The sequence below is a fragment of the Rhinolophus hipposideros genome, assembly GCF_964194185.1.
Source record: "Rhinolophus hipposideros genome assembly, chromosome: 18".
In the NCBI taxonomy this organism is placed as follows: domain Eukaryota; kingdom Metazoa; phylum Chordata; class Mammalia; order Chiroptera; family Rhinolophidae; genus Rhinolophus; species Rhinolophus hipposideros.
The window spans coordinates 1,397,137-1,409,837 of record NC_138064.1 but is presented as its reverse complement, the minus strand read 5'-3'; the positions used below and the strand labels follow the sequence as shown (position 1 = coordinate 1,409,837).

At 43.7% G+C, this 12,701-nt stretch overlaps 1 protein-coding gene across 1 annotated transcript in view; it reads right to left on the bottom strand.

Annotated features, from left to right (window-relative positions):
* The window catches only part of ABCA13 (ATP binding cassette subfamily A member 13), a gene marked incomplete at its 5' end in the record, with an annotated part of 245,529 nt that overhangs the window by 180,947 nt on the left and 51,881 nt on the right, over positions 1-12,701 (bottom strand). The window contains 3 exons of the mRNA XM_081079377.1: positions 1,373-1,482; positions 4,430-6,235; positions 7,505-12,265. Coding sequence (XP_080935503.1) covers positions 1,373-1,482; positions 4,430-6,235; positions 7,505-12,265 — 6,677 coding nt within the window. The remainder of the gene's footprint in view (positions 1-1,372; positions 1,483-4,429; positions 6,236-7,504; positions 12,266-12,701) is intronic.

Here is a 12,701-nt window from a genome sequence, read left to right as displayed (position 1 = left end):
CCACCAAGTGGAGGGACAGGGGCACGTGTGGTCTCCTGACGTTCCCTTTCTCTTCAGTCAATGAACGTCTGTCGTCATTGGCTGTGCTCAATGCCCATATGCTGGATTCATGCCGATCAACAGGCACGGCCACGAGGAGACACGTGGTCACCTCACCGCAGCGCACAGCTGGGACCATGAAGCAGGGCCCGCCAGCCCCTGACTGGGGGCCAAGAAAAGCTTTCCAGAGGGAATCATACCCAATCTCAGAATAATGTGGTGATACTAATCATGGGAGAATAAGTCGGGGGGTGGGGGGTCGGGGGTGGGAGCGTGGGAGTGTGGTGTCACATGACCCTCAGGTGGGGTGGGCGTGCAGAGCCAACCATGGTGCACTCCACGCAAGGACAGGGCGTAGGCTCACTCAGCTGCCCTCTGGCTCCTCATTTCCTCTCGGTCTGATCAGGACCACCCTTGACTTCAGCAGTTCTCTCCCTAGCCCTCCTCCCTGGGCTCCCATCCATGTTCCCAGCGCCCACTGCCATCAGCGTTCTCAAGACCCTGCCAGCACAAGAGGGCTCTGTGCAGCTGTGTTCAGGAGACCGGCCGTAGGAAAGCGTGACATGTGTGCCCGTGTTCAGCAGCCCTTAAGCTGCCCTGGTCCAGCCCCGGGACCCAGAAGACCTCTGAGACTCCGAGCTGACCCATCAGAGGAGATCCTGGATAACCGAGTGCCCCATAGGCAGCCCTGGTACTTTCCTTCAGCAAAGGCACAAGGAGACTTCACTGAAACATGCAGGAATGGACTCAGCAAGTATATCTTAGCAGACAAGTTCATTCATTTACAACATAAATATCTAGTCACTCACTGTAGACATGATTGGGGGGACAATGGACTAAGCGGCAGGAGCTCCCTCAGTGAGGTCATAGACTGCTGCAGGGAAAGGGGTGCCCCAAAACTAAAACATGAGCCCCAAGGCCTGGGAACCCAGGCTGCAGCAGGTTCCTCCACACTCATGGTGGGAGGCGTCCCGTGTACAGGGTGGAGACGCACCTGCTGCCTTCAAGGAACATCAAGTCTGGGCGAGGAAGGAGCCATAGAAATCAGAGCAGTGACATGCTCTGACAGAGGTCTGCTCAAGGTCACTGCCAGCCAGGGATGGAGGCAGTCCTCCTGGGTCACAGAGCACAGCTGGAGTTTACGTCAAGGGTACGGGGACGCAGGTTACATGACCAAAAGCCCAGCTCAGAGCAGGGAGGGGCGGTTCACCCAGGCTGGAGGGAACGGCAGTGGTGTACTGAGGTGGCAGCAGTGGGCCAGGGCCCTGGGCCTCGGGAGCCAGGGCACAAGGCTGCACCTTACCCACAAGGAGACTCAGGGGCACCTGCCCACCTGTGAGGATGAGTACCGCATGCAGCACCAGCATCTTCGCTCTCTGCAGAGTCACGACAGCTGCCGTGGGCTTCACAGGCTGCTGGGAATCCTGACACATTTCAGCAACACTTAGGGGAAAAAAAAGAAATGCCATTAAAGAATCAAAGTCTGCAAGCCACGTGCACTTCTGGGGACAAGGAGTAAGAAGTGTCCTCAGTGCTCATAGCTACTCCACAGAGAAACTGACAACACAGTCAGACGTCCGGAAAGCGCGAGGCCTCCGTCTCCTGTCACGGCAACACTTTCCACCTGGTGGTGCTGAGTGCACATTATCAGGACAAAAGTACGTCTAAAAATGAAATGCATCTCCGGGCAGGGCCGCGGAAGTCCATGAGGTGATGAAAACCGGATTCTGTACAGCGACACTCGTTCACTGTCCATTAGAAGGAGTCTGAAGTCATGTGACACCTTTAAAGGTCAGGTGGAATTACACACAATCCTCAGGGAAGCCAGACCCAAGCACTGCTCTCAACCCAACAATGAACAAGAAGGGGGAGGGGGAGCTATAATAGAAACATACTTGAACTGGAAAGTAATTTGGCAGGGAGGGAACAGTTATGACCGAATTGTGTTTTAGTGCCATAGAAAGACTAACGCGTGATTTTCATTTCTAGCCAGAAAAGCTGATGGTGACAGCCACTTATTAATCACCATCTGGTGAGACACATGTCGGTAAATTGTGGGATTTTAATTATTACATTTTAGTCGTACCAAAATGATGGTGCACCCAGAAGCAAGAGTCGCTATTTCTCAGTCTCTCACAGCCACCAGTGGCAACTTTCAGTTGTCACTCAGTACATGTGACATGAACTGCCCCAGCCTCGGGTCCCCCCTATATGAGGACTGTGGTCTGGACGCAGGTCCACACGCACAGCATGCTCACGACCCGCCTGGCGACCTCGCTTATCACAGGCTGGAGACCAAAGTTGTACCCCGCTCCCCCAAGCTCAGAGGGCCCTGCACGTGGGCTAGTACCTGTCCCCCGACCCCCGCCTCAGACCTCACAGCCTATTTGTCAGTGGCCCACACAGTGTGATGCAGGCTCCGGAGCGGGGTGCCTGCCTTCTCGTCCACACCTCCCATTTCCTCTTTAGTTCACTTGCCCTGTTTCTGCGGTAGATTTACGGATTGGGGAATAGCTTCAAAGCAGCATTCACTTGGAAATGGAATTTGATCCTTACTGGCGGTGACACAGATGGTGCTTAAATGATGCATGGTGCCCTGTGTGTGAAAGAAGGGGTCTGGTAGGTGAGACCCAGCCGGCGGGAGGTGACAAAGGACCCAGACTATTCTTCAGGACAAACAACAATGGATTCACATCTGGGCAACCAAGCTTCTTGGTTCTCCTGTCCAGCAGGAGGTGCTGAGGCAGGACGCAGGGAAATGGACAGTGCCCCAATCACCCCCACATATCTGGCTCCTGCCACTAGGGGCTCTCGATTCCAGGAAACTCACAGTGAGCCAACAGGATGCTCACAGAACTTTCCACATTTGGGAATTGTTCTTATTATTCTCATTTTAAGCTAATATTTTTGGCCTAGGTGTCTGTGGTTGTTTAATTATTAATATTTCTCATGGGTTAAACCCATATTAATTATGCACATTAAATGCATAGCTAAGGTTTATTGCAGTATCCTTACCATAGCACCAAAAGGTACCATTATTATCCCTGTTTGTACGTAAACAAAGGGAGGATCAGAGAGTTTCAATAACTTGTCTGGATTCAGAAAGTCAATGGACAGCAGAGATACGACTCCTATCAAAGTCAGGCTAGTCTGACTCAAACCCACCACCAGTGGGACTTTTGTCTTGGACATTTTGTATCTTCCCCATTCAAGAAGTGGACGATAAAAAGATACCAAAAGCAAGAATGGAAGCAAGTAATCACTACACAGGATGAGACTCGGCACTAAGCCGTGTGAAGTTAGAGAGTGGGGTGGTGGCCACACCCCCGCCACTTCCCACCAATTCCTTTCCAGGTTTGGGGTAAATCCCCTCCACAGAGAACTGAAAAAAATCATATGAAAACTGGGATGAGTCAAGAACAGGATCTGCCCAGGCCACCTCCAGCTCAAATGAAGATTCAGAGCCGAATGGAAGTCAAACACTATGTAGTCGGGGTCAGAGACAATGAGGGGTCGCAGCGAGAAGCTCTGAAAGCCAGCATCCAAACTTCAGGGCGGGGACAGTTCTTTGTGCCAATGAAACCCGTTTCACTAGCCGAGTAGTGAAGTGACTGGATTCAAGGTGCAGCCCGGTACCAGCAGAACTCAGAAAATTGGCCACGCGCCGGGCAGGTGAGTGAGGTCCAGGTGGCACTGCCACTCTCCCTGTGTGACCGAGACAAAGGCAGGTGCAGGCAGGGACCACCGGATGGCTCTGTCACACACAGAAAGGCTGGGCTGAGACAGCTGCAGCCCCTGACACTCTGCACACCCGAAGCACGAGTCCTGCAACTTACGACAGCAGATGACTTCCGGAGCTTGTGACTAATGGGATGCAGGTTTCAGAACAGCGTTCCCTCAGCCACCACTCAGGGACAGGGCAGCGCTTGCAGGTAGATCAGCCCCATAAGCTGCATTGAATCCAGAGAGGGAAGAAGCCAACAGCTGCCTGGCCCTTCGCAGTGGTCTGGGCGCGTATGTCTACATGAAGCACATGGCCTCACAGTCTTACTAGCCTATCAAATAGTAGGACCACTGGCTGTCACAGGAGGTGACCAGACATCTCTTTATGGACCCAGTTTTGGGACAACTGAACAGAATAAGAGGTTTTTACTTCTGAAAATAATTTACTTGTGAAAATTTCTGAATAAATTCGAATTGGATTTAAATGCCAAATAATGAGTCAAATGGTGAAGAGAGACTGGACTTGAGTCGCTCTAGGTAGAAGCTACCTTCGGAGGGTAATGAAGTGACATCAAGAAGGACCACTTACCTGGGTCACAGAGCTCCCATGTGGTTCTACTTTCTAGTTACTGCAGGGGGAAACGAAGGGAATTTGGTGTTTTATTACCTTTGACATGTCAGGGGGCCCTTCTGCCAATATTCAGTCAATGCAATGAGTCCCTTCCGGTAGTTCTCGAAACGATGTAATGGCTTGAAGATATAAGGAGAGTCAGTCATGACTTTCTCGGTCTTCTCTTCCTTTCCTGATGTGATCTTCTTTCCAGTGGGTGCATTACTGAAAACCTCAAAAACGGGCTGAAGCGAAGTTCTCGTGGAATTCGCCCACTGAGAGTTGTTCAGGAGCTCCGCCCTCAGGAGAGCTGTTTGAGGTAACACACTTCGGATGGCTTCTTCAGGTTGGTCAGGACTCGCATTCTGACTCAGAGACGGGGTGAAGACCAAAGCGCTCCCCAAGTCATGGCCGCAGCCACCTTTCACGGCTCTGGAGACCTCGACAGCTGTTTCTACAGCTTTCAAAAGGGTGTTTGGATGCTGAGCAAGTGTCAGCAGCAGATTGAAAACATCCCACTTCTCCTCCTCTAAGTTATTCCAAAGAGCTTCCAAGGTGAGATCAATCACCATTCTCCAGTAAGTCTCTATTGCTGTGCTGTTTTGTGATGGCGTTTCACCCAACAACAGCATTCCTTCCTGAGCATCTTGACAGGAAACATGAGTGGAAATGGGATTGGGATGTAAGAAGTCTATCTGGTTGGTGATGTCATTTATAGGAACTAAGCAATCCAGGATTTCTTCCCATATGTTAACAGAATCCATAGAAAATATTTGAGTCCCATTATGAACTGCTACCAGAAAATGCTCCACATCTTCCAAATTAATTTTCCCAGAAGTTAAAAATTCAGCAATTTCTTTCAAAATATCAGAAAAATCCTTGGACTCATTCACATATGAGAATATGTTAGATGATGTATTGAAAATATCAGAGTCTTGTGAAATATTAGGTTTGACCCCAATCATCCCAAAGGCCAAGTCAAGAAATGGCGTCCACAAGTCATTTACATTTTCATATACTGAACGATCCACTTTTTTCAAAGTAGTTATTTCATTCACATTTCGAACACTGTGTTGTAAAATGGAATAAAGAAGGTCAAAGAATTTCATGGTGTCATTGGTACCTGAGATGAAATGGGTTTCAAAAAGAGTGACCATCTTCCCCGAAACTTTCTTGGCTAGTTCAAGTAGTTTCACGGTGGAGTTCAGGGATGTGGCAAGGTCTTTCATCTTAGCACTGTCTCTCAGCAGCATGGTCAGAGTATCAGACATTTCCACGAGGGGTTCCAGGACCTGACTTTCTCCACCAGCTCTTGAGACAATACCAAGTAATCTCTTCGTAATTTCTAAAGTGGCTCTGTTTCTTAGGGGGAATGATGTATTTGCAAAGGAAAGCAAATCTGTTAGATTAGCAAGTATGACTTGTTGGATCGTAGGATACAAGCCATGGAAGTCCTTGTTAAAAGAGTTTAAAAGAGTATCCCTCAGATTTGCTATCGCTAATGAAGTTTCTCTCACAAGGTGAAGCGCTGACTGAAGGTTGTGACTGAGTCTGAAGAGGTCCTCAGAACTGTTCATATGGAAAAGCAACTGACTCATCAGCACAAGGACCTCCCAATTATTTCCAGTCTTATTTTTCATCGAGGTTTCCCGTAGAAGCTCAGTAAATAAACCTCGCATGTACTTCAGTCCTCGATGACTACCAAAAGAAAACTCTCCATTGTCTAACATAAATGAGCTTTTGATTAGATGATACATAGTCTCCTTTAAACTTGAAAAAATGCTCATCAATTTGTCTTCTGTCATAAAGGTAAGGAACTGATCCACTTTCAGAATTTCCAGAATTTTGTCTTTTGGGACAAAACTGTAAATACAGATAGTTAATTTCATGCTTATCAATGGAAAGATTAAAACATACAATGATTTGGGGGGTTTATAGTGGCATCAAGGGGGGGTAATACTGACTGAAAGACAACATGCCCAAGTGCACTGCAGATGAAAATATCTTTTTGCCAAATAATGAGAAGAGTAAAGGAATTTCATGGATAATCCCATTACAATGGCTTAGACCTAACAACTAAAACAGCCACGTATCTTTGCTTATAGAAAAGAAAGAAATGTGAAATGACTATGAGATGATTCTCAATGCACGAGGTAACCTCTTTCTGACACTCCAAGTCCTAGCAAAGCACTTAAACATTTGATGGCTCTGACACGTGTCAGCTTGGCTAGGCTGAGTGACAGCCCCGGAACCCTTTTCTTGTGTGCCTCTGGTCTGGGTGGCTACAAGGTGGATCACCCCAAGAGAGTGGAGAATGAAAGAAAGTCATGGCTGTTTTGTAGCATAAACACAAATAATATAGGTGCTGCTGGGAAGATGTCGTTAAAGTCTCTAATCGTAAACTTAAAGTTAGTAAGAAAGGACATTGTCCTGGGCTTATCAGGTGGACAGCCTTCAGCTAGGGCTCAGGACTCGGCCCCAAACAGCAGCTGGATTCGCACCTGTCTCCCTCCCCTCCGTCCTTCCTGACCTCCACCTGTGGATGACAAGCTTCCGCTCATGCCCTTGGTATCTGCTTCTGTGCTAGAGGCCTGACAGACACAGACGTCACATACAGTGGAATTTCCCTCAGCCTTCCCACTGGCAGGATTCAAAAGATATATGAGGAGCACATAAGGTGACTATCAGTTTTAAATTTTTGGAATTTTATCAATTGCAAATATAAACATCATGGTAGATTAACTGGAATAAAAAATATGTAAACCCCTCATTTGTGATTAAACAGTTAATACGTTCATTTGAATTATGTCCATATTTATGTATGTACATATATAAAAACAAACTTTCCAGTTCCATGTAAAATAGAATTTCATACTTATTTTCATAATCCAAAAATATAAGAAAGCATAGTAAGTGATTAATTGCCAAGGGCTCGGTTTATACAGATGTATACTAGTTAGACAGCAATCCTCCAAATTATTTTACCTTGATATTTTAATAAAATATTCATCAAGACCAGGTTCACTTCCAAGAGTATCCACAGGTGTTAGTCCAAGTGCTGTGTTTTACACCCCAGGAAATAAAGTGGGTCATCACGTGTAATGACTACATGGGCCCCACGGAAGTACTCACCCCATCTCCGCAGTGACGTCTTTGCGGAAGTCTTTCAGCAGAAGAGAGATTTTGTTCTCATAATTTCCCTTTTGTAAAAAGGAGAAGAATGTTTTCAAAAGCTGGTCCATGAACGCCATTCTGCTTCCCGGAGGGAGAATTCTCTCTCCCTTTTCTGACTGTGTTTGGTCCAAGGCGAGGTCCATAAAATTCACTATTTGAAGGTCAGTATCACTTAAATTCCAGGCTGCCTCTGGAGAACTCCCAGCTACGTTATTGACTGAATTAATTAGGAAGCTTTCTAAAAGCAACTGAACAACTGAGAAATTAGTTAGCTGCTCTTGGTTTCCCAGTTGAGAAAGAAGGGCATCATCAAAATTACCTCCTCTAGAAACACTTTTGAGATAGCCCACATAGGTCGTAATATCTTTAGTCAACAAAGCTAGATCATCAGCTGAGCTCTTTTTGTCCATAAGAAGAAATAATATTTGTATCATTCTCGAGTATTCCTCATTCTTATATTTATGAAGCCAGGTTTTTGTGACTGATAGAAAATCTTCAGCAATTTCCGATGCCTGCAAAGATGATGAATTCAGGCTTTCCCAAAAATGGGCAAGTTGCAAAGTTATGTTTTGAAGGGTCACTGAATTAATCATTTCAATGTCTTTGTTAATTTCAGAGAACAGATGTCTGATATTTAAATCATGACTTAGATCTTTCACGGTTTTTTCAAACTCAAGCCATAGTTCTTCAAAGTTGTAAGTTGCTTCCCTTTTTTTAATAAAACTTGACAGTGTTTCTAAATTACTACCTGCAAGGGTTGCATTCAGAAATGTCATGAATGGAAAGACTAAAAAATGGGCACTATTTTCTAGGCTCTTATCCCCGGAAAGCGATTTTATTATCCTTTCCAAATTTAAGGAAATATTTCTAACAAATGCCTCTGTGCCTTCATCAAGGTTAAGGATCTTGTTTAAACTAGCTAGTTTATGAAGAAGGTTTTCATCTGATGTAATTTTTGTAAAGTTGACATTTTTCAATTTTTCTACAATTTGCAAAGCAACTTGCTTTACAGGACCAGTGGAACAAAGTCCAGACATGCTGCCATTGCTTTGATTTCCAGAAGATGGGACAAATGGTAACACCTTATGCCAAAACCCTTGCACAGTGTTCACAAGCGAACTTTTAACATGGAAGACTTCTGACAGCTCTAGAAGAATGGAGCTCCAGTCTGCTAGTTCATGAATGACACAGACCAATTTCCTACTTATTTCCACCTGCAAGCTTTCATTTGAACATTGTGAAACTTCACCTGAGGGTGACAGGTGGAGGTGGTTAAGTAAACGGGCCACTGTGCTATGAAAGGAAGAAGACATGAGCTCATGGCCATTGCAGGCTTTTAACTCCTGATTCTGCTGAAGTCCAGAAGCTGTGTGATTCCAGCACCAAACCACAGGAAGACAAGTTAAAGCCTCTGTGAGAATACCTGGTTTATCTGATATTAACTCAATGGCGTCCAGAAGAGTTTTTATCACAACAATGAAGTCTTCCTTGGTGACATTAGAAATGCTCATGCCATGAAGGAGTGTGAAGTCGTAGACTTCCTTGAGGGCTTCCGTGATGTTTTTGTCAACTACTCTGTGCAGGAGCCCCACGGCCTGAGGAAGAACGTAGGACACGTCCACCATAGTGTTCACATCGTCTCTGGGAAACAGGTGGGACAACCTCAGCAGACGACTGACATCCCAAGAATGTAAGCTGTCCACAACTTTCTCCGCCAAGCCAACCAGTACGTTGATCCCCACATTGCGAGTACCAACTCGGCTGACATTCTTAAAGAAATCCACTAGGCTTTCTCCAATCTGCTCAACTTGGTCTACCAGCAGGTCTATGTCCGTCTTCTTGAGAGTACGCAGGAGAGAAGTCACCTTCTTTAAAACCTGACTATTCCCTGGATCTTCTGGACTGTTGTGAGGCACTGAGGACATTACAGAGTAGAACACATCCCTAATTATCTGAACACCAAGACCCACTGATTTCATTATTTCATGTGGAATTATCTGGGGTGAATTTTGCAGATCATGAGATAAGTTGAAAGGAAAGTAACTAGCTAAATGGAAAAATAAATTGCCTAAACTGTTTATATCTTTTTCCTTCAGACTGGTAGCAAATATATTAAAAACTTTTTCCACTTCAGAAGAGGATTTATTTTCCAGGACATTAGGGAAAATATCCTTTGCAAGTTTTTTAATTTCCTTCCCTAGAGCTACTAAATGCGGCCAAATATTTTGAAATTGGCTAGGAATTTCATTGGACATTTCTATGGGTCTTAGAATTGATTCAGTAAAATGTTTCCAGTTGGATTGAGATGCAAATTCAAAGTCTCTTGTTAAGTTGTGGATAATCATCCTTATTTGGTCAGTGGAATCATTTAAAAGACTTAATAAAATTTCAAATTTTGGTATCTTTTCTTTTTCAAAGACTGCAGTAAGTATGATATTTAGAAAGTCAGTTACATTTTTCAAGTAAATATTCACACAATTTATATTTGACTTATTCAATGAACAACCAGATTCCATCATATTCAACAGCCAAGTAACAAGCTTTAAGGTAGAGTTAAATTTGTTTCCTACGTCTCTGAAATTCCTCAAAGCACCCTGAAGATGGCCTTGTGAAGAACTGGGATGACGTGTCTCGTGCAGACGATTTATGATGTCTACCCATTCAATGCACCCTTTCAGTCTGTTCATTGTGTCCTCAGAGGAAAATGTGGAATTTAACATGGCCAGAATGTGTAATGTCCTCTGTGAAGTGTTTACATATAATAAACCATTTTCCAAAAGAAACTCAGTAACATTTTGGAAAATATCAGCACAGGACAACAAATCTTGGTCATGGGACACATTTCTAAGAAATAATATTGTTTCTCTTAGGTCGGTGATGATACTTTCAAACTTTGCTCTGTAATTTGTGGGGTTATTTGAAAGAAAGGGATTTATCAAATGTACATTTCTATCTACATATTCTGAGTTATTGCTTAACTCAATGAAAAGGTCAAGCAGAGAATATAAAAACTCTCTGCCTGCACTTGTGTTAAGTGGAAATGCCTTCAGCTGACTCAGGGCAGTTTCCATGGTGAAAAGGGATTTCTCTATTTGGTTCAGGTTAAGCAACTTTACTCTACGGAACGTATCACCTAATGCTACCCAGAGATCCCTGAGAATCAGCAAATCATCCCAGCCATGGAAACCATCCACTTGAGTCACATTTGTAAATAGATGTAGTATGAGTCTAGCAGGGTGATGGGTGGGAAGTATTCCTTGGCAGGGTTTAGAAATTTTCGCATCACTTTCTAGTTCATCCAAAAGCTGAGTGAGACCAATATGAAGAGGAGTGAAAACATTCATGTCCATCTTCAATATTTGAGAGATGCTTCCCCAGATTTCAGTCCACATCTGAAGCCATGAAATGGTACAGTGAACAGCCATAAACTCATTGAATGCACTGCCATTTGTGGAGAGGTTTGAAAGAATTTGTGCCCACAGAAGACTAAATGGAGGCCTCCCATTTATTGAATAATTCACAGAAGAAATGCTTTTGTTATTGAAAGCAAAGCATTCATTACCCAACAGGGTTTCTACTGAACTGTTGAAGAGGTGGTTCATATACTGAAATAGAGAAACACGGAAATCTTCGTCCACTATGAACAGCTGCTTGAGGCCTGTGAAGGTAGCATGGATCACTTCCAATTCTGGGCTCTCTGTAGACACCAGGGATTGGGCCTGAAGCTCCAAAAAGTTCAAAATTGAAAGCAATTGTTGACAGTAAGATACTTCCGAAATTCCCCCAAGAACCTCTGTTGTCTCATATAAAAATGTAAATGCTTCACTGAGGTTTTGGAAGTTAAACTGCTTTATGATATCCAAAATGTGTTTTGAGATTTGTGTAAGGACAGATAGCAAACCCTCTGTGCTCTGAATGCTCACAAATTTATAAATATGTTGGTAAAATGAAGATGAAATCTGCAGAAGTAGAGCTGAATCTTTGTCGTTGAAGACATTTAGATACACATGAGTCAAAACCTTATTAACTTCTTGTTTCTGAGGTTCAGAAAGGGTTACGAAATGATCAGATACATTCCTTACAGCATACACTGTGTCCAAGGCTTCAGAGACTTGTTCCTGCCTCAGAAATCCAAATTCATAGAGGTTATTTATTATAGTTTCACTTAAATGAACAAAATCCTTGTCCATAGCTGGTGATTTAGGCCAATCTGAATGGAACAACCGGGAAAAGTTAAAGCTTTTACTAAGAATCCTCTCATTTTCCGGGACAGAAAAATTTAAAAGTGTAGACGAAGTTTCCATGTTAGCTCTTTCTCCTTTTGAAATGTCATACGTCCACAATTCCAGTAGCTTGGGATTTGTTTCAAAAAGTAGTAATTCCATAAATCTCAAAATAGATCTTGGTTCCTTCCTTTCAAGAGTTTGTATTTTTTCAATCATCTCTTTGCCAAATTCTGAAAGTTTCTGAGTATCACGAGCAGATGGCTCTCCTTCTAAACGTTTTAAATGATTTCCCGACAATGACCTTGCATTTAAACTAGTCTCAGTGAGAGATGGGGGGTTATGCAATTGGGGAACACTGGATGAGTAGAAAGACTCGGGCAATAACAATTTCTGCAAAAATTCCACAAATGATAAAAGAAAGTTCAAGTGCTCATCCTCGAGGGTATGCAACTTCTTTTCCATCATTAGAAGTTCCTTTGTGGAATTTAAGACCCTATAATATTAACAGAACTGTATTAGTATCAGGAAAAAATGGACAAATTCAAGACAAATTCAACTTATCAAATTTTTAAGATAATACATCTATTTATAGTAAAAAAGATAAATGAAATCTTTACTAGACAATACATTTTCCCAACCGGAATTAATGTGAGCATTTGGAAGTATTTCAGAACTCTGCATAGTGTTTGCCCATATTTAGCTCAAAGTCTGCTTACTGCATCCAAAACAATGCATTTTAAATGATTTTACTCCATGAGTTCATATGTATGATTGTTCAAGACAAGTTTGCTATTTAGGCCTCTAATTCCTTATCACATCTCAGAACGTCTTGGCTGCAGAGGCTGTCCGAAGAGCAGAATGGTGGGAAAGTGCCCATGTGGGACTTAAGGACGAATGTCGCGATTTCCTATTCCAGAGGTGATTCCTGT